General features: G+C 41.7%; 1 protein-coding gene across 7 annotated transcripts in view; it reads right to left on the minus strand.

Annotated features, from left to right (window-relative positions):
• RALGAPA2 (Ral GTPase activating protein catalytic subunit alpha 2) overlaps positions 1 to 16,967 on the minus strand; it is a 182,197-nt gene extending 165,230 nt beyond the window's left edge. For 6 of the 7 annotated variants that reach the window (XR_014170068.1, XM_081917687.1, XM_081917686.1 and 3 more), the window contains exons 1-3: positions 16,806 to 16,967; positions 7,227 to 7,337; positions 4,581 to 4,630 (exon numbers count right to left, since the gene is read on the minus strand). Coding sequence is in view for 5 of the 7 variants with exons in the window: in XM_081917687.1 (XP_081773813.1) it covers positions 4,581 to 4,630; positions 7,227 to 7,337; positions 16,806 to 16,911 (267 nt within the window). In the remaining 2 variants the exon portion in view is untranslated. Of the gene's footprint in view, positions 1 to 4,580; positions 4,631 to 7,226; positions 7,339 to 16,805 lie in introns of those variants that run through there. The other variant, XM_081917691.1, reaches the window with a different exon arrangement.
• Between the last annotated feature and the right edge of the window lie 5,747 nt (positions 16,968 to 22,714).

Genomic DNA, 22,714 nt, shown 5'->3' on the forward strand with positions numbered 1-22,714 from the left:
ATTTGCTCCAAATTCTTCAGGTCAGGCGTTGTTTTCTTTATCGGAGAAGACTGAGGCAAAGAAGGCATTGAGGAGTTCAGCCCTTTCTGTGTCCCCTGTTTGCATTTCACCCCCTGTTTGCATTCCTCTGAGTGACCCCACTGTTTCTTTGTTCTTCCTTTTGCTACGAACATGCCCATAAAAGCCTTTTTTGTTGCTTTTAACCTCTCTAGCAAGCCTGAGTTCATTCTGTGCTTTAGCTTTTCTGACTTTGTGTCTACACGTGCTGGCTATTTGTCTGAATTCATCTTTAGTGGTTTCCCCCCTTTTCCATTTTTTGTACACATCCTTTTTTAATCTTAACTCAGTTAAAAGAGCTACAAGAGTGTTATTTTTGTTTCAAAGTACATGCATTCTACTTGTGTGCAACCATGTATACCCACAGAGCTGGGAAATAAATAAAAAAATAAATAGAATCATACCAGGAAATGTCGAGAGAGCGCTGGAGAGTCCATGTGGCTTGCCAGGAGCCCTTCCCTGGGGCCCTAAGAGGACATCAGTGAGGGTGGAGGAAGCTCCGAAGAGACCTGAGGCACAGCGGGCCTTTGTTTAGGCTGCTTACTTTCCCCGCCTAACAGCTGATGTGCCAAGCAGCACTGCAGTCACAGTTTTTCTGTGTGTCTTCCAGCCAACCCCAGAGCTTCAACACTAGATATTTTGGTTTGGACTGGAGAGTGAGCAGGAGAGAAAGCTGAAAAGCAGAGGCTTTATAGAGACTTTATAGAGGGTGCTCCCCACTTTACACTAGTTCATTTATGTGAGTGGGGCCCCGGAATGCAGCCCCCGTGTAAGTGGGAGGACGCCTCTAGTCTCCAAAGGCACCTTCCCCCTCCCATATAACACTATGCAGTATATGCTACAAATAGTCCTAAAACTGTGTGTCTTGCAGGAGTTATAATACCATTTTACGCAAAAGGTCGGTGCTAGCTGCACTGAGGGACTGAGGATGAGAGAGAAACTTGGTGAACATTAAGACCCATGCCCCATTATAAGAGGGACAGGGAAACAGAAAGATCAGTGAGCGAAGTGTCTGAGGAAAACCTGACACACCAGCTTCTATGTGTGAAGCACTGGATAGCAAGTAGAGATTGAGAGCACTGTAAACCCACACACTTTGTGAGGCCATCTGCCCTTTCTTACTTGGGGGAATTCTTAACTCTCCAGTGATATTCTTCCCATCTTTCTGCCAGGGCCAGTGGTTCCTCTGAAGCAGCTATGGTTAAGGGCAGGCATGAGTTGTGCCCTTGAGATACACCACACATTTACTTTTAATGCAAACAGAAGAATTATTCATCTCGGAGACCTATGATATTTAAAGCTAATTTGTGAAATGTTATTAACACCACTCACACATAAGCAAATGTTTCAAAATGTACAATAATTATGTAAATCTGTTTACTCATCTGGGATGTAGTTCAGTTCTGATTCCAGATGCCAAACATTAATAATCCTAAGTAACTGTTTAACTAATTAAAATAGAACATGGGGGAAGTTTTATTCCTGCTGACATAGGATGAAATATGCCAACCAATCAATTAACTTAATTTGCTAAGGTTTAGAAACACAAATGTTTAATTCAGATGACATTTACACTGTTTCTCCATCCCGCATTTGCTCTGAAGGATCCATAATGGGTTTATAACAGCTCCTTTCCGAAGGACAATTCTAATAATAAATAGAATAATACTATTAATTTATCAATTATTTTTTAACTGCTGGAAGTAAGCATTCAGGTTACCCAAGATTTCTCTTTAGGCTGAATGAATGAGCAAAACTAAACAGACATGTCAGATGGTTATGGCAATAATAACCTGTCTGCAGATTTTTGAAAGGGAAAAAAAGTTGTAAAAAATGAAGCAGCCACCATTATGAAATCATTAGGCCTTGCTGAGAGGATTCAAGTAAATGCCTCCTAAGTATTAAAAACGTTTAAGAGACTTTTAAAGCCAAAAGCAACATAACTAAAAAGTAAGGGCATGCATCTAGAACTATTCAGATTGTATCACAGATTGTATCACAAACCCTTTGAAGCAGTTAAAGCAAAATAAAGTATTTTATTATATGTTTTTTACAGTATTTGCATACTGTATTTCAGACAACTGTTAAAGCAGTTTTTTATAAATTAGGGGACTAACACAAAGTTCAGTTGGACTTGGCTACAGAGGCACTATAGGCCAACCAACATATGTGCACCTCTGCAGCTTGAGGGTTCTTACTGGGGATCACTGTGCTGTTCCAAGCTGGCATGTAAGGTAAAGGGAAGAGTCGTAGTTCTGTTAGCAGGAGTACCAATAGATTCTTTTCGGCACAGTACTCTTTACAATGTGAAAAGGGGACACACATTTGTATATACTTTTGTGTTATATGCAAATTTGATTCTTCTTTCGCAAGTGGTGTACAGAGCCAAAAAAATAAATAAGTAGTCACAAACAAGAAATAATTTTTCCCTTAATAGTTTTTCTATACTAGAATTTCTGCCTGCCAAACAGCTGTTATAAAGGCAAAAGAACCCTGCTCTCCCCCAGTACCAAGCCTTACCCCAAGGAAGAACAAAGAACTAAAGTTTCATGAGGTGTAATTTGATTGCCTTTCTCTAGAGAGCCAGTGTGGTGTAGTGGTTAAGAGTTGTGGACTTGTAATCTGGTGAACCGGGTTCGATTCCCCGCTCCTCCACCTGCAGCTGCTGGGTGACCTTGGGCCAGTCACACTTCTTTGAAGTCTCTCAGCCCCACTCAACCTCAGAGTGTTTGTTGTGGGGGAGGAAGGGAAAGGAGAATGTGAGCCGCTTTGAGACTCCTTCGGGTAGTGATAAAGTGGGATATCAAATCCAAACTCTTCTTCTTCTTCTTGGAACATCTAAAACTACAACCATCAGCTGCTATTTTTCTTTCTTTTCTGTAGAACTATCAGGCCCTGTTTTCCTTGTATGGGTATGTTTTATTACTTGAAATTTAAAAAAAATTAAAACAACAACAACAACAACAACAAAAATAATAATAGGGGGGGAATCATAATGAAAAAAGCGTAACAGAATTCATTCTCTCTCTCTCTCTCTCTCTCTCTCTCTCTCTCTCACACACACACACACACACACACACAATTAAAACATATAGATCAGTACAATAAAAATATCACAGCACCAGCCCTTTTCTAAAGGCCTGTTGGAACAAAGAAGTCTTCATCTGCTGGTGGAAGGACAACAAGGAAGGAGCCAGTTTAACTTCTCTAGAAAAGGAGTTCCAAAGTCTGGGAGCAGCCATCAAAAAGGCCCTCTCCCATGTCCCCACCAAATGTGCCTGTGAGGGTGGCGGGACCAAGAAAAGGGCCTCCACAGAAGATCTCTGAGCCTGAGCAGGTTCATCTGAAGGAAAACAGTCTTTAATTGGGAAAACAATTAACCCCCTTTCCCCCATGTTGCTACTAGAACCCATGTGAGAGCGCCCCCAAATCAATTTTCTTTAACCAAACCAAACCAAACCCAGAAACACTACCACCAAGAAACTGGATGAAAACATTGGACTACACTTCATGGTTGTCATACACTACTGTCTACCAACGCCCACCCCCTTTGTAGGGTTTTCTAAACTATAATACCATCTCCACTTTGCAACATGGATTTTATTTGCATTTGCAGAGCAATTTTTAAAATGTTTATATGTTGAGACAAAAAATCCCACATTTTTACCATGCAATTAAACCTGAGTTAGAAATAGCACAAACACCCAGCTTTGCTGCTACCTTTTGCTTTTGGGCAGATATGCTACTGCCCAGTCTAAGCTACACTACAATCATGAATTTTCTAATTACTTTCTGTGTACAACAATCACTTATAAAGAATAAGCAAATCCCTTCAAAATGAACCAGGTGTGGTGGTGGTGGTGGCGGCGGCTTCGTTTCCAGCCAAGGTGAACCTGTGAAGCTTGTCCTCCCTGGTGAATTATGCTTTTTAGAAGCAGAAGTGACCAAGTAACAGTGACACATTGAAGCCAGAATTAGACTCCCTGTTTCAGCACAGGCCAGGAGTTCTTTATCCATTCGCTACAGACAGCTCTTTGGTCTTTCAGACAACAAGTATGGAGAAGGGCCAAGTGCCTTGCAAAAACACCAATCATCAATCACAGCTCCGACTTCAATCATTGACTAAAAACACTGAAGTGGAAGTGGCTCATCTCTCAAAAAGCAATAGCCTTGAATGGTGCCTACAGATTCTGCCTCATAGCTTTTGCTCTACAAGAGTTAGAAACTCAATGCCCTTGCAGGACAGACATAAAATGCAGGGAGTCTTCTAATCCCACCTCACACTTCCGGTTAAGTCACTGGAAGCATGATAGGGACTAGATGTCAGGCTATTTTTCTTTAAAACACTCACAAACTGAATGTGAGAAAGAGAGGGTCTGCCCACAATTTAAAATAGAGGAAAATAGCCATTAATCTCACTTTACAGTTTGTGGGGAAATAAATGTTTGTCAGAAATGTAACTTATTCACTATAATCATGAAGGAACCATAATGTTGAGTAAGTACTGAAATGTGATAACTTACTTCAAAAAGAAAGAGAATGGAGTCCAGCTCCTCCCTTTGTGACTTATTCCCTGGGAGAAAAGGAATGTTTCCAGTCAGTATGGACAAATACAATACACTACTCTGTTAATAAATCCCATCAGACTGCTAGCTTTCAAATTCAGTGCTCTGCTCACATATCTACTACACAAAAGTATGCAACAGTACGAAGGAGTAGTATTGTAAGAATACAGTGTCAGAAAAAAGTTAAAGATAAATCTAAGCTTCTTTCCTTCAACCGTTTGCTCTAATAACTGACAGCCCACAAAAAGGCTCTCTGTCACACACTTTATGTCTTAAGGAATATTTAGTGAGTAGAGAAACCGGGATGTAATGGGAAGCAAAATGAAGAGGAGTCCAATATTTAGGAGAAAAGGATACTGGCCTGGTTTTCACGACATGGTAACTCAAACTATGGTTTTCCAGGACTGTGAAAATGTTCAGGCTCCCTGGAAGCTTTTCTCTTCTCTGGTCCTTTTTGCTCCCACCCAACACTGAGCAAGGTTTAGCTTAGCATGTTCTCCAAACTGGGCCTTGTGGTTAAGCTCTCTCCTCAGCAACCATGAGAGCAGTAGCCAAAAACAAACTATGGTATATATTAAACTTCCTATAGCAGCATACAGTCTATCCCTAGACCAGCCATACTTTCCTTTTTAATAAACTGAAGTAGAATCGTAGAACTGCAGAGTTGGAAGAGACCACAATGTCATCTAGTCTAATCCCCTATAATGTAGGAATTTTTTGCCCAATGAGGGGCTTGAACCCACAACCACAAGCTTAAGAGTCTCCTGCTCTACCAATGAGCTATCCTAGGCCCGTGTTATCTTCTTGTTTTGAGAAAAGATATACCACTTAACGATTCTTCTCAGCAAATTAAATTCTTGCAAAACTCACTCTATATTTGTATTTGTAGTTTGATATTTGTATTTGTGTTTGATGTTTAGATATTTACATTTCCTCATGGGTAATTTAAAAAGATATAGTAATGATTTATTTGTAGCTGAATAGGATTTAGATTTTATCAGAAATTTTTAATGGGGTGCCAGGACTTGGAATTGGAGGCTCCTACAGACCTCCTTATCAATTTAACCTGTCTGGCTTTGTTCAGCCACAGGGCAGCAATTGATGCAATCAAAATAACTAAGATAATTTAACAAAAGCTTTACTGAAATACACATAAACACTTAAAAATGAATACACATAGGTCACACTTCCTAAATGCTTCCTATGTAAAAAATCACTTATCCAAACACGAGGAATTAGTACCCCAAACTCACTATACACACCACATATTCATATATATGAACAGAAAATATTTTTTACTTCCTTGTTTCACTTTTGCAGGTTGGCTGAGGAATGGAGAGAGAGGGACGGAGGAGGAGCAATCAGACAAATCAGAGAGCATTTTTTCCATCCTCGTTTGCCTTTTAATTATTTACTGTACTATATTAAACTCTAGTGATCTGTACTTTGTACAGTTTCAGAGGGTTTTCTGGCGGGCAGGGGGGCTTTGGAAGTCAAAATGTTGCAGTCATGAACACATTAGAAATGTCCCCATAGGAATAAGTGGAAATCATTGATTTGTTATGCAAATGCTTGTCTAACGAGCTATTTCCAGAGAACACATTGTGTTTGGCTAGCCGGACCTGTGTGTATTAAGTACAATCACACAAGTGTGTAAAGGGAATGCATATAAAAGTATCTTACACTTCTAAGGACATAATATTTTAATAGCAAAAGTTTTGCCTCCTTTTGCAATCACATAAAAATGTGTTTGGGGAGGGGAAGATGTGCTTCTTGTGCATGCTAAGCAGGGCTACATCTTAATAAACTGTCACATACTACAAACAAACAGACAGACAAACAAACAAACAAACACATACTTTTTTTTTTAGCCCCAAGCTAGATTGAGTTGTTTAAATGACTTGCTAGGAGTCCCACAACCAATTTTTTCATGAGCTGACAACAAAGTTTGAACAGCTGCAACAAAGTTTTCCCAAGGATGATGGTGCTAGCACTTGCTGTTAGGTTTGCTGAACTTCCCTAACATGTGTGAAGATACTATGGAGCATTTGAGGGCTTTGCATCCTTTAGCTCTTACGCAGATGGATGCTGAAAGGGGGAAATGGTTGTTTTAAACAACAACAGAGGTTTAAATAAAGCAGGGATGAAGGACACTTTTTTAAAATTTTGAAACAAACCAGTTTTAACAAGGAGAAATAGAGATGGCTGACACCAAAAAGCTAACACAACAGAGCCTCTCCAAACTGTTCTCATTGTACTCAAACCTTCTTTTGAACTGCCACTTCTCTCTGCTCAGTATCATGCCCACTTGCTCTACTCAAACCTCTGCATTGTTAAAAATCGCCAGTCTTGCCCTCTGTTTTTCCTGTATTGCTCCAGTGCCATGGCCACTGCTGTTTGGCAACCTGCCCCCACCCAACTCTGATTCAGGCAAATTCAGGATTGTGATGAGGCAGCACATGTCCTCCAATGTGGGCTGTGTGGTGACATTCTTACATTTTTAGAGATATGCCAAGGAGTGGATTTTGGGGTCTAGTATGTATAGGTCAGTATTAAGCAACTTAAAAGAATATACTAACAAACAAAGCCACTTAAAATTCTTACCTTTTTGTTTCAAGCTAGTTTCCAGTGTTATAAAATTTTCATAGAAGATAAAATAAATCTGAGAATAGTTAATCTCAAAAAACTGTTTAAGTTCACTTCCCTCTATAGCATCTGTAAAAGTAAAAAACAAAACATCTGTGAAAAAGGAGAACATCATCAGCATAGAAATTTAGAATTAAAACCTCTACAGAAAAATAAAGCAGCAGGAAAATAACACTAGAAGTATTAAGAGAAATACATGGTACAATGTATAAGGTGGCAGTGTTCAAATGGCTTGATCTTAACCACACCTAACATTCAAGACTTCGGCTATTGAAGTCACATACCGGTAAATCTCTTTGCAACCTCCTGAATAAAATAAATGTTACCTATTTTTTAAGCCCTTATTCTAGATCCTTTAATCAAAGTTTCATCTCATATCACTATACTGAAACTATAGCCACTGGTCTGCTTGCCTTAGATGTGTAAAGGCCTCCCCTAAGCAACCATGCAGAGAAGCTATTATAAACTGTAAAAGAACAGGACCACTCTTTCCTTCAGATTGCTAATATGTCACAAAATATTGACATATATATGCAGATAGGGAAGCAAATAAGAAGTTTATAAGCTAGTCACATTTGTAGACTTATTTGCAAGACAGTCTTACCCTGACCTTAAGGTGAACATTCAGATAATCAGAAGTTTAGATAAATAGAAAAAAAAATTAAATCCTCTTACATCCCTTCCAGTGAGATTGGAGTGCACGATAAGTTTATTTTCATGTGTATCTCCCCTATTAGATCAAGAACCATTCACACAAAATGGCGTGTGCAAGTGGTTTCCAGGCTGGACAACTGCATCAGGCATCAAGACACAGTCCCACATTTCCTAGCATTGGATCAGAAATTATTGGTACTTATGACCTGTGGAGAAACTAGGCTGCTGTATTAAGGTTCCTCCCAATGCATTCACTTTATCATAAGGCTCCATAATTGACTCCATCAATTACATCTTCTGAAGACACTTGCTCTTCATGCACTTTACTGCAGCGTGCCTCCACCATCACAGTACATCATGGACTAGACCAAGCTAATCTATGCACAGATTATGTGCAGGATGAGATTAGGCCTAATGACCCTTCACCAAATCCAACCCTATGACCACAACATACACTGACCATCTGTGTGATCTATAGAAGGTGGGGAGGACAGTGTTGGAGTAGTAGGGCCTTGAAGACCAAGGTGTAAATGGGAAGAAAAGAACCATGTACACCAACTTAAGCAACATGGAAGGAAGGTAGGACATTAACATAATAAAATATATATTGTCGTATTGTTCCTCCTGCAGGAGGAAGGGTGGGATATAAATTTAATAAAGAAAAATGAAAGAAAAAAAATACAGTTCAGTTTTAGGGAAATTATAACCCCGCTGAGCATTGTCCTGCCACCTTCTCTGCATTAGGAAAGAGATACTGCTTTGGGAGATTAAAGTGGCAGGCATGTGTACAATCTTCCAGTCAGATCAGACAATGCTTTGTGCCCAAGGCAGGAACACAGGGACATTGTCACTTTGATCCAAACTGCAACAAAACAATGGCCCAACTACTGAAATAAATTCTGTGTAGAGCTTCCTTTAAAAATTATTCACTTATAACACAGCTGTACAACTTTGCAATGGATTCTGGGCTTGTAAGAACTGTTTCTTATTTCCTATACCGCTATAAGGGGGAGGGACTCAACATATTTTAGGCCATTGTCTCTCATATCAAGCTCCCCATTTGCAGCTACTGCCTTTTAACAAACCCTGTGCATGGTTTTGTAGACTGGAACTGTGAACCCAAAGAACAATGCCCACTACAGATGTACAGCCATGAAACATGCTCTCCAAAGAGGCCCATCTTCCTTGGCCATCCTTGCAACTGCTGGAAACTTAACAAAGGCTAGCTGTTCAAATAAATAAAATTAGATTCTACCACACAGTAGTTACATATGTACATAATAGTAAAGTATGATTCATCATTACTGTAATAGCCTAGGAAAGCATCAGGTTCACAAGCTCCCCCTGCTCCTTCTCACTGTGACTGCAAGGAGGAAGTTGGAAGCTTTCACTTACACTTAAAAAAAAATAACTAGTTATTACTCAGAAGCAGAACTAATTTGAACAATGGTTTATTTAACTAAACATCAATGTCTGGTTCGCTTATTTCAGTGAACCACAGTTAAGACTAGAGATGTCAAAAAAACTCCACTACACACGGGAGTAGGAATTCCTGCAATTCACATGTTCATTTGAGGTCAGGAACAGAAATCATACAAGTCAATACAAGCAGTATTTGCTGTAATTTTTAGTCCTCAAACATTACATAAATGATAATTTTATTTACTGCATTGCTTCTGCCATTTCCCTTCCATCTGTGGCCAATGCACCCTTGGAACAGTGTGCTTCTCAATTGATAGGAGCAATGCAAAGCATTTTATATATAGAATTGCAATTCCAATTTATATTAATTATATCAGCACCAGACATTCTCTTACCAATGCTATATTTTTATGTTGTGAACTGCCCTGAGATCTACAAATGAAGGGTGGTATATAAATTAAATAAATAAAAAAATTCTATAACTGGCTGCAAATTCACATGCTAGCCCAGGATATAGTGCAGATAATGAAATACAAAGTAAACACTGTGCTTGTATTAACTTCCCCTGCATGAGTATAAAAACCCATCTATATTTTGGTCACGGGTCCCAATTAACACCTACCTGGCCTAGGGCTGGGTGATATCAGCTTTTCAACATCACACTGTATCGCTAGCCAAACATTGTGGTTGGGGGGGGGGGAGTGCTCTTGCGTCTGCCCGCACTTGCCTCAAGAGCTGAGGCGGTTTTACCCAGGCTCGCAGACTGGGACAACGGAGCTAGTTTGCGCTGCTCAGCTGAGAAGAGGTAAGGTTCCCCCCCTCCTGCTCAGACAGGCCCAGTGCTCTCACCACTCGTGCATGAGCGATGAGAGCATCAGAGCTCCTTTAACTGCTCACTGCAGGGAGCGGCAACCATGCTCCCCTCAGCAGAGCAGTTTCACAGAGTCCCCACCGCGCTGGTAGCTTGTGGAAACCAGCACTGGGCTGGAGACTCCTTTAAATGCTCAACTGAGGCAAGGGCAGCTACACAGTCCTCAGTTAAGCAGTTTATAGATGCAGAGGGAGGAATAATCTGTGTCGGCGCTTCATTGATACAGCTTGTTTCTCCCTCTCTGTCGTATGAGGGCAGAGTGGGATGGCGGTTTCACTCAGCACTATATCGCTGGTGAAACTGCTGCCGCACCTGAGTCCCTCTGCTAGCAGTGCCCGCTGGAGGAAGGAACTCTTAACCCCCTTCAGTGGACACTGCTAGCAGGGAGACTCAGGAGCAGTGGCGGTTTCACCAGTAATATACCGTTGAGTGAAGCCGACATCGTGGTCTGCTCCTCATAACAGCCCTGGGCAATTTATTGATATATCACCCAGGCCTAACCTAATGTGACATCAGGTGAGGAGCAAGTGAGAATGAGCTGCCAATACGCAAGCAAGAGCCTTCAAGTGCACTCCTAATTTGCATTGATAAGGGAGATTTGTTGTCACCACCAATCCACTGAGCAAGACAGCTGGGATCAGCTGTAATAATACTGTGTTCCCCGTAGGGAACTCCATAGCAAACTGATCCTTGAAGTCACTAAGTCAAGCAAGGATCCTTTGCAAGCCGCTTGCAAACAGCCCTACTTAGTGCTTTGAAGCAGAAAAGATCAGCTGATTGGTGGCACTTCAAAGCACTATGCAGGGCTCTTTACAAACCCCATCATCTGGCATCATCATTACATCGGCCACTGACAGGCGGGTGGCTCTGTCCAACTGTCAAATCTCACATGCTCCATTGCCACATATTTGTACCATATCTAAACTACATTTCCTATTGTTTTTATCAGTGCTCACTCTCGAGTTTGCAGTGTTTTATGTTTTGAATAGAAAGCAGAGGGATTTATATTCCTAAAACATAATCCAAACTGAAATTTTAGATAAGGCTGTTTGGGAACAAACGGAATGCTCATCTTTATAAACAAATATAAAAATTGCACCGAAAAAGATAATTTTCTGAGGGTAAATCAGATTGATTCTATTAAGTTACCCACTGATTGATTGATTGATTGATTGATTATTTAATGGATACAAGCCCAGACTTAAAACAACAACAAGATATTTAATAGGGCAAAACAATCAGACAAAACAATGGAGATTTGGAATAGGATCTACCATTTCTTTTGGGGACCCAGGGCAAATAGCAGCTTGAAAATGGGGATTCTCACCAAGGAAATAGCTAAGGTTTCCATATTTATTTAGTTATTTCATAAACTTTATACACCACCTTATTGTCAAAAAAACCCAAAAAAAACCTCCAACTCAAAGCGGTTTACAAAAATAATCTCCACCACTCACTTGAATCCAAAAATCCGCTTGAGGGTCCTGTGGATGGAAAAGCTCACTGAAAAAGTAGTGCAGATATAATAGGAGCTGTTTCCTTTTCAATAACTTGAAGTTTATAAAGCAGCTGGGAAGTTCAGTGGGGCAGCTGCTGACTTGCAGTTTCAAATGAACTCAGATGAGCTGCACATACTTCTGGATGAGCCATCAGGAGTTAGAGAATTACAGGAAGCCCAGGTCAAGTATCAGGCAGGAGTCAGTCATATGAGAATAACATTACGTACTTGTTTTAACTGTTAACATAAAATAATTTGAAGAGCAAGCAAGGTGAACTGAAGTCATTGCCAAACTATGGGAACTCTTATCAAAAGTATTCTGTGCCAGAAAATTGCATGCTTTTATTTATCTATTATCTATTTTGTATTCTGCTTCAATTCATCCTTTGCAGGATGTACTAGGGTGGTACCGGACAAGGAGAAAGAATGTAGAGACCTTGAGGGCCATCAAGAGTATCAAGGCAGGAGTAATAATGGAAAAAAGAAGAGTCTGTGCAAAACACTGGGGTTCATCCTGACAGTTAGAAGCTCTGCTAATAGATTCAACATTCTTACATGAACCAACAGAACAGACTGAATAATTCATGACTCGATATAAAAGGAGACAGACAGCACTTTTTCTGGGTTAACACATGACTAAGATGAGTTAATGGAACAAACATTCACATTTTAACTTGCACTTAGCTCCATCAAGAAGATACTATTAGATCTCAGACACACTCTCAAACTTTTCTGAGACATATATCAGTGCATCATACAATGCAGGTAAAAGCAGAAGCAGCTTTAAGTCAATGGAGATCAGGGGCCATGAACTGGCTTCAATTCTCCAATTGTAATATTGGTTACAAATGAATATGGCAAGAAATGTACCCCTCCTTAAACACCAATTTCTTGTACACAGCTTTTGGCTCATCCTCTTCATTTTCATCTCTTACCTAGCTTTAATAGTTGGAACTCTGAATGCTTTCCTGCACAGTAAAGACTACCGGTACTTCCCTTCACCCAACTGCTGATGTGGTATCCCATTTATGAAAGGTTCTACCCAGGCAGGATTCCCTTTGGTCAACGTTTATTGGGCAACCTTTTAATTTCCCCAAGTTATTTAACAGAAACATTCAGATTAGTTTTTACGCTGGAATTTTACTTGTTTCGTTTAAATAATGAATTGTGCTTTTCGAGCTTTTATCTTTTTAACCACTCTGAAAGTCTCTGAAAATCAGGATTTTTTTAAAAAAAGGTTATCAATAATTTAGAATACAAACACCGTGATTTAGTTCCAGTTGCAAGTACTTTCATGTTACGAGTTGTGCCAGGAGGGAGATGCACATGCACATGAAAGCAATACAGTGCAAATGAATAACATCAACATCTGGACCAGATTTGTGACCAAAATTCCTTATCCAACAAGTGGTATGTATGCAGAAGTCTGTGGATCTACTTATCTGGATTGGTGTGAAAATGTTCAATGCACCTGTCTTAATGCCTGAGCACCCAGTTCTTTCTCACAACTTGTACATCTGGCTTCCCCTACCTAAATGCAGAAGTTTATATTTATCTCTGTTGAAATTCATTTTGCTAGTTTAGTCCCAGTTCTCCATCATGGGGAAATAATCTTGGATCCTATTTCTGTCTTCTAAGTATGTTTGTTTGCTTGTTTGTTTATTGAATTTGTGTTCTGCAGTTTTCAGGGCGGTTCACAACATAATTTGTTAGCTGCCCTGAATACTTGAAGAGCATACATTCTACTACTTCATCCAAGTAATTTATAAAGATGTTAACCAACACTAGGCCCTGGACAGCATCCTGCAGAACCCCACTTGTCACTTATTTCTAGGTTGACGAGGAACTACTGAAATGCACTATTTGGATATGGTCTATTCATCAGCTACAAATCCACCTAATGGTACCATCATCTAGCCCTATTTTACCAGCTTGCCAACAAGGATACAGGGGAGCCTTTGTCAAAGCTTTTATACAATGTCTACAGCACTCCCATAGCCTACAAGACTAGTAACTCTTATCAAAAAAGGAGGTAAGGTTATTCTGGCATGGCTGACTCTTATCAAAAAAGGAGGTAAGGTTATTCTGGCATGCTGGCTCTCTGTGATAGTGAATATGACACAGGTAGGTCACTGGTTTTCACAGAATGCTACGTACCACTACGTATTCTGTAGCTAAGAAAAGCTTGGTTTGGCTGCAATCCTAAACACACTTACTAGAGAGTAAGTCTCACCAAACACAATCTGCAAAGGCTTGCACTGAATATATAGAGTAAAATCAATGGAGAGACGCTCCTATGGTCTGGTATATTTCCCTAAATCAACCTCTGCATCCATCTACAGCTCCTTCCAACCCCTCTCTCTGAATAGAAGAGCCTAGAATCTGGATAATGTAATCAGCTTCCAGAAGAGACTGCCATGAACACCTCTAAGTATCCCTAATACATTGTACCTTTTGTGAATTGTAAATGTAAACCACTATGGGAGTTAACCTTGGCCACAAAACAGATTATAAAAACATTTATTTATTCATCCAAACTCTCTGCAGTGCTCCTACCTACAAACCCAATATACTTTCCTGTGAATTCCTGGTTTTCCTCTCGATGCTATTAAAAAAGTTAATTACACACATCAAGACTTCACCGTTTGGTTTATTTTGTTCTAAAATCTTTGGAGAATAAACCAATGTATATTTGAATAAGACAGTTCAGTTCAGATAATTGGAGCCAGCAGATATATTGCTGCTTCTTTAGTAATGCATTTTATCAAGGGCTTTCTGGAACTTTAAAACAGTTGTAGACTACAAAATGGGTTGGGAAACATACAGTACAATCCTATACGTGACAACTCAGAAGCAAGTTCCATTGATTTAAATAGGCCTTACTCCCATGTAAATTGGTATAATCTTTAAAATATCCTCAACAAGATACGGATCAGAACACTATCTAAATAGGCCTCAGTAATTCCAGCACAATATTGGTCTAGCTTTGATTAACACGGCAAACCTATGTGTCTAAGCCAGGCTTCCTCAACCTTGGCCCTTCAAATGATTTTGGCCTACAACTCCCATGATCCCTGGCTAGCAGGACCAGTGGTCAGGGATGATGGGAATTGTAGTCTCAAAAACATCTGGAGGGCAGAGGTTGAGGAAGCCTGGTTTAAGCAGAACTACTGCAGCCTGCAGGTAGGAGCTCACTCAATTGGATACACCTCCCAACACACACAAAATTATCCACCTATAAAGCTAGATTCCGTGGAGAAGGTATCAAGCTTAGTCTCCCCCTGGTTTTCCATTTGCAGGTGTTTTTCTAATGGAGCATTGAGACAGCTGAGTCCCACCTGCAGTGTGAAGCAGCACAGCAGGGATACACTGTGAATTAGGCCATTATCTTATGCAACTTCCTGGAAGATCAGTGTTCTGTTTACTCATAGGAGGGTGATAAAGTTAGGTAGAATGGATGTTTATTTTACTCAACAACTCCCACCTCCCCCACTGCTTGACATAATCCAGCCAGCTCAGATTTCAGAGCCAGTGGAACTGCTTCAAGACTCTGCAAGATGGTTCAGCCCATGCTGGCAATGGACAATCCACACAACTGACAGGGACCATTGCAAGATCAAAACAAACAGTGAAATTCACAGTGAATGCACATGGGGTGAGTGCAAGAATATTATTGTCCCCAAGGAGAAGACACTGCTTATTTTTCCAGTCTAGCTGAGAGCACAGGAAGTGGGTATGCTGCGCATATATTTCTACAATATGCTTTTGGTTCAAGTTTAACTAACAAAAGCTGGAACAATTGAACAGAGAAACCAGTTCCTTATCATGATCTAGTTACATCAAGATTTGTCTTTTGCCTCCTGGCAACATGCAATACCATGAATCAGGATTCACTTTGAAATTTAAAAAAACACTTCTTTTTAGAACTGCAGAACAAGCCAGCAACTTTTTTTTAGTGCATGTAAGTTTGAGGCACAAGGATGTTAACCCTATCCTTGTCCCTTGCTTACAATACACCTGCCATCTTTTTTATCTCCATGGAGAGCTGCTGATCCCCATACCCCATCACAACAATGTACTCTAATGAGGTAGGTTATGAGGGGTAATCCAACACACACTCCACACAAAGGGGGAGCTCTTTGTGAGAAGAGAATGTAAACAACAGAGTTAGAAGAGGTCACAGGCAAGACCTTAGGTGCAGACATGAAACATGGCAAGACAAAAGCACTAGCTGCAGAGATTGGTTCAACTTAGCATGCATTCATAACTGCAGTGAGTGTTTAAAGTACAAAGTAAAAAATAGGTAAAGGACCCCTGGATTGTTAAGTCCAGTCAAAGGCGACTATGGGGTGTGGCGTTCATCTTGCTTCAGGCTAAGGGAGCAGGTGTTTGTCCACAGCTTTCTGGGTCATGTGGCCAGCAGGACTATACCGCTTCTGGTGCAACGGGACACTGTGATGGAAGCTAGAGTGCACAGAAATGCTGTTCACCTTTTCGCTGCCGCAGTACCTCTTTATCTACTTGCACTGGTGCACTTTTGAACTGCTAGGTTGGCAGAAGCTGGGACAGAGCAATGGGAGCTCACCCTGTTGTGTGGATTTGAACTGTGTTTGAAGTACACCATGGTCATGGTATTGCTTTCCTTACAACAGTAAATTCTTTGGGGGCTGTGAGAATCATAGAATTGTGGAATTGGAAGGGATCCTGGCAGTCATCTAGTCCAACCCCCTGCTATTCAGGAACGCGACCCACAGCCATCCCTGGGTGAGCTCTAACCACCAGCCTTTTGGTTAACAGCCAGATCCATTGACCCACTGCCCCTCTGGAGGTTGGCGGGGGGGGGCAGGAAAGAGCCGCGTTATAACCTCTCTCTGGGTTTGGTTCGGTTTTGCCTGTCTGTCCGACTGTAAGTCGCTTTGGGCTGCCCTGGGCAAAGCAACTCGCCAATGTCATGAAGTCGTGATGGCTGTGATAATGACGACCTCACACGGCAGGGAGGGGACCCGGGGCGTCCCGGATTCGCACCCTCCAGCGCCGCTGAGCGGGACGACCGGGACCCTTCTCCGGAGGCGACCCCCCCCCCCCGACTCACCCATCAGCGCCCTGAGGTGCTTGAGGCGCGTCAGGACGTCCTTCCGCGGGTCCAGCGCTTTCTGGGTGGACTTCTTGACATCGGCGTGGCCCCTCCGAGAGAACATCGCCGGGCAGTTGGGGGGGCGTCGCCCTCGCCGTCAGCGCGGCAGCCGGGAGACCCACGGGCGCCGCGCCGCCTCCACAGCCGGGGAGCGAAGGGCGGGCGCGCTGAGGCGGCGGCGGCGAGGGGGAGGGGAGGCGGCGGCGGCGCTCCTGAGGGGAGGGGGCGGGGCCTGGCCAGGACTGCCGCGGAGGTCCTTCGCTTCTTCTCTCTCGCGGGCGCGTGTCTTGCTTTTCTCTTCTCCGGGGCGGGGCGGGGGGCGGGGGCGGACCAATGCCTGCCTCGCTTTCTCTTCATCCGACGGCGCGGCGCGCGCGCGCCTCGGAACAGCCAAGCCCAGTAGCGGCGGCGCAAAGGGCGGCCATCTTGGGGAGCTTGGCTGGCGCGGGGCATGCTGGGAGTCGTAGTATTGGCGGAGGAGGCTCTTCCTCGCGCGCCAGGAGTTTCCGTCCTCGCAACCCTGCAGGCGACATCTTTGATAAAAAATTATATGGAACAGCCTTCCTTAATTATTGTACTGTTAATAGCTTGAGGCGCTTTTTAAATACTAGCCTTTAAAAGTTTTTACCTATATTTATTGTTAGTTTATTCAATCTGTAGACCTAAAACTGCGGTTTGCTGGCTCTGCACTTTTGATTAATTAACACAGTATATTTATTTACTTGGGAAACGAGTCTTGCAACTGTACTGTGGAAATAAAATGCGCGGTGTTACGAAGTCCTGAACGTGCTTCTGAGAAGGGAAGCCCCACTGAAATTTGTGACTTGTCGAGTAGCCGTGCTTTCAGCTAAATTGAGCAAAGAACCATCTTATTTATCATTGATTATATTTGTATACTGCCCTACATCCCAAGACCCCAGGGCAGTTCACAACAGAAAAATACAAAATGAGAATACAAATACATAATAAAACAAAAAACAAAGCATTAACCCCCATCCCACAAACATTTAAAAAGCTATAGAGTGTTAATTAGCAAATCGCCTGGTTGAAGAGAAACGTTTTTGCCTGGCACCTAAAGATACAATCAGATATTCTTTGGCAAATCATGCTGACACCTTATAAGACACCTTATGAGATGGCGTCTGACTACCGTGAATTCAATGGTCTTTGAATGTCATGTTTTTCAAATGGTATCAGGGATTTCGTAGAAGCCAAAGAGGTAAATAATGGGAAAATGACTGAAAGGCAAATTCTCACGCATCGTGTTACTGATCTTCGTTTGCAGTCTGGGGCTGCATGGGAGTATTGGCTGTAGTCCAGGTCTCCTCACTTCAAAGGGGGTAGCAGGCCCATGTGAACAGACCAGGGTCCAAGGCGAGCTGAACATTTCCCAGAATCCGCTGCACTGTGTTGGGCTTCCATGGCAGGTGTGCAAGGCTTCCCTGGGAGTAGAATTTGTGCGCAAGGGGCTCCCTGTATGATGACAATTCCAAATCATTTATTTACTGTGAGATGTGCATGCCTTCTATCAGATATTGTGTAGGCCCACAATTTGTTTTCATTGCATAGCTTTTGAAATACAATTATTTAAATAGGCCTAGTGCTGTGGGGTGGGGGCAATGGAGACTGAGACTGAGAGGAAAGGCCTGGACCTTAAGAAGAAGTGGACAGGAATAAGAGAAAGGCCCTCAGGGTGGAGGAAAGTGGGTTGTACCAACAGGCAAACTTGAGCTTTGAAACACCAGGACGCCCATCGAGTGATGAGGGTGCTCCCCTCCCCCAGACCACCTCAGTGGGCTGAAGTTCATCTGACATTGGCTATAGGGCTGGTGTTGTGCCTTCTGGAGTTTTCCTATTGCCAAAGAGGGGAATATAGCTAAATACAGAACAAATGCATGTTTGCAGTTTGCCAACAAGCAAGCAGTGAAGGAATTGGGTGGCCTTCTGCAGGAAGCCATTCCACACTCTATGGATGAAACTGTTCTCTCTCTTGTGGCCCCTGCAGCACTTCTGGTGTCACTGGGTCACAAAGCAGGGCCTCAGTTGTGAACTGAAAGACCAAGCTAGAAAAGATTTGGGGAGATATGTGGCTTGTTCTTCTTTGTTGATGTTTTTAAGTCAAAGGGGGCTGATTTGTTTCTTGGCTGCAGCACTACATTGTCCTTTTCATGGTAGAAATCATGTTGAGGGCCAGGTTAACCCCTCCCCCTTAAAACCCCCCAGTCCCAGTCCATATGGGGCCCCTTTGAAGCTGCTTTAAGTGCTGGAAGAAACTGAAGAAATCTAGTGATGAATCTCCTAGTGCTGATCATATAGCATGCATTGTTTTAATATCTATGTTTTTGGATCAAAATGATTTAGAAAAGAGTCTTGAATATAATGTTTTCCCTTTCATGACAGTTGCATTTATGATACACATACTGCAGTGTCTGTCCATAAACATCCCATCTTGGAAAGTTATTTAGAAGCCTCAGCTGAATCCGCCCAGTTCAACAAAAGGTCACCTGTTGAATGTCACAGCCACTAACATTTGTATTTTCTGACTAAGTGCACACTGTCTGCCCAAGGCCCAGCAAAAGGGGGAAACAGCTTTTCACAAAACAAAAACAAAATTCACCTGTTGTTCTTGTATAACTGGAAATTCAAGCAGAACAAAAGAGACTGAGCCACTGTTGTTCCTGGTGTACCATCTCCGCTTTTATTTATTTTTATTCTACTTTAACCAGTTTATAACCAGTTTTTCAGGTGAGATTTTCAAAGACGTGTGCAAAGAAATATTTCCAAATATAGCATAAAATCATAAAACCAAAGCAACTATTGCAGGGAGGAAAGTTAAAACGGAAGAGTTCTGAATTCAGAGCAGCAACAAAAAATAAAAGCCTGCTGAAAACAAAACAAAACAAAATCTTAACTTTCTAGTTGTACCCTGTGCAGGCCATTTATATGGGTGTGAACTTTCTTTCAGATAACCAAATGCCAAAGTGTTTGGGGATTTAAACTGAGCCCAGAAACGGTTAGGTGCCTATGAAAAGGAAACCAGATTGTTATTAATAGTATATTTAATAGTGGCCTGTTTAGCAATGGTTGCTTTATGAATACAATGCAGTCTTGACAAGAAAAAGAGGTTTTATTCACCAAAACATCAGTTTGTTGCTGTTTTATCGGCTGCTGATATTAGGGTTTGACTATGTCTAGTGCTCTTTTACTGTTTGCTCTAAATGTTAATGCCCTGTTGTTTTATTTGTTGTTCAATTGTTTTATGTTATCTTTTACACTTTTACTCCAACCCACCCCATCCCACCATGTTATTTGATCAAATTATCCAAGTATGTTTGCCTTTTTATTTGTAAACTAGCCTGAAAACTAAACAACACCTGGCAGAGAGATGGTTCCAGAGCTTGTTTAGCAGTGGCTACCCACATCATATTTGCTGAGACCACCAAAAGATTCCCAGTGCCAAAGTTTAAGGAACAGAATCAGGCACTGAAAATAGTTTTGGCAGTCTCACTGTCTGTCAGCAGGTGGGCCCTACTGAACAGGTTGTTCTGATGGTGGCAGCTACTGTAAGCTCTTGAACCAGCTCCTTGCTTCAGTTAAGATATCATCCATTTATTTGGCTGCCTTTGAAATCAGGTATTGTTTGGCCTTCTGTTTTGGCAAAACGACAAAAGGATGGGAGTATTCTTCAAGTGTATCTTATCCAGCAGTTTCTCCCATCTCCTACTGATGTTTTACATGAAGTGTGGAACACGGTTTGTCCCATTCCTGTGAGCCCTACAGTGGTGCCCTGCAAGACGAACGCTCGCAAGACGGAAAACCGCTAGACGAAAGGGTTTTCCATTTTGGAGGCGCTTCGCAAAACGAATTTCTTTATGGGCTTGCTTCGCAAGACGAAAATGTCTTACGAGTTCCTGCGGGTTTTTTTCCCTTTCCCCCCTTTTCCTAAGCCGCTAAGCCGCTTATCAGCTGATCCGCTATCCGCTGATAAGCCGCTTAACAGCTGATCGCTAAAAGCCGCTAAACCGCTAATAGCGCTAATCCGCTAAGCTTCGCAACACGAAAAAACCACTATACGAGGAGCCTCACGAAACGGATTAATTTCGTCTTGCGAGGCACCACTGTATTCCTGTGGGCTCTTTGGGTTTAGCTTCCTCAATAATTATGCTAATAAGCCACATTCTGCCACTTAATACTTGGATCTGCAACTTTGATTTTTCTACTTCAAATTAACTTAAAAATCAGCAAGAGTGAACAGAATTGGTCATATGGAGATAAACATTAAAAGAACACATTTTACTTTGATTTGCTATCTACTGCATATATGATTATATTTGCATATGAGTCCCTGTTAGGGAAAAAGGGTATAAATAAAAATATAAAAACAACAACACCACCTCTGGTTCTACCAGATGTGACCAACATACAAGCTTTGGGTAACTACAATTATCTTCTGTGGAAGCAGTAAGTAAAATGACTATGCTAGAAAGATGACTTTCTGACAGATACTGGAAGAAGGTAGTTTTTTTCTGAAAAGCATTGAGTTGCAAAGGTTTGCAGGCAGATAGCTGTGGCAGAACTGACAACCTTTTTTTGGTGTAACAACCCAGGAATCTTGAGCAAAAAAGTGTGAGTGGTCTGTCAGGACACTGAACTCTTCTCTTAACAGTGATCCTGGGAACATATCATAGATGCTCAATGGTATCTGAATACTTGTTTCACGATGGTCCATGTAAATTCAAGTATGTAGTTCGTGATATGACACATGGCTGTTTTTATGTCAGATTTCACATCAAGGGGTAGGAAGGGGTGCTGTTTTTTGTTTGGCATTGCCCAGTTCAAAACAGGGGACACTTTTAAATCAGGAACCCCCTCGTGTGATTTATGAGGTGACACAGTCACATGAGAGGAGTATATTATGCCAGAAGCTTCTTGTTTGAAGTTACTTAAGTTGTAATTTAAACAAGTGATACAGTGCATTGCCTGGAACTGTTGAAAATGAACTGGAGAGCTGACATGGCAAATAAATGCATGTCCCATTTCTGGTGAAGCTCAGTGCAAATGTACTTTAGCACTACCTAAACCCTGAGTCTTACCTCAGCATTAATGCAGCATCAATAGTTTGGACTTTAATACCAATAAGTATTGCCACTGCAGAAAGACAATTTAGCATCCTTTGAAGGGTAAACTCTTGGGTGATGAAAAGAATAAATGAGATACCTCAGTTGTACGTGGTGTGCTTTATAAAGCACCTCCGTAGGCTGCAGCAGAGGAGCAGTAATAAGAGCCATTTCCTCATATACTAATTAATGCCCCACTGCTACTTGGGATTACTGTTGCTTACTGCTTGGAAGGTAATGTGATGCTGAAAAACATGAAATAAAACTAACAATTGAAAAATATGACTAAGAGCCAAAAGCTTTAAGAGGGGGGTTGTTGGGAATACTGTTAGTTCTATGTTTTGCCCTTACAATGTATAAATCACTTAAAACCACTAGGCATAGTACTTTTTAAAAAAGAAAAAGCAACAGGCCCCGTTCACATGCTTTCAGTGTAAATGGCATGTTATATAGACTACTGCCAAACCCATTTACCTCTTACCCACACACTTCCACATAAACATTTGGTGAAAGAATTATGTGATGTCATAATGGGAAGCTTTCCCTACCCTTTGCAAATAGCAATCAGTGTGTTTCTTTTACCAGCTATTACCAAGGAGCTGTGCAGCCAAGTGCTTCCCATAACATTGCGTTAGGCCCTGAGAAAAGAGGTCACAACAAAGGCTCTGCCCATGTGCACCAATTCCATGTTGTGGGATTTCCATTCCTTTAAGTAGTTCAGTCAGCTCACGCTGAGATACATGTTTTCTT

Source organism: Podarcis melisellensis (genome assembly GCF_964234715.1).
Source record: "Podarcis melisellensis genome assembly, chromosome: 7".
In the NCBI taxonomy this organism is placed as follows: domain Eukaryota; kingdom Metazoa; phylum Chordata; class Lepidosauria; order Squamata; family Lacertidae; genus Podarcis; species Podarcis melisellensis.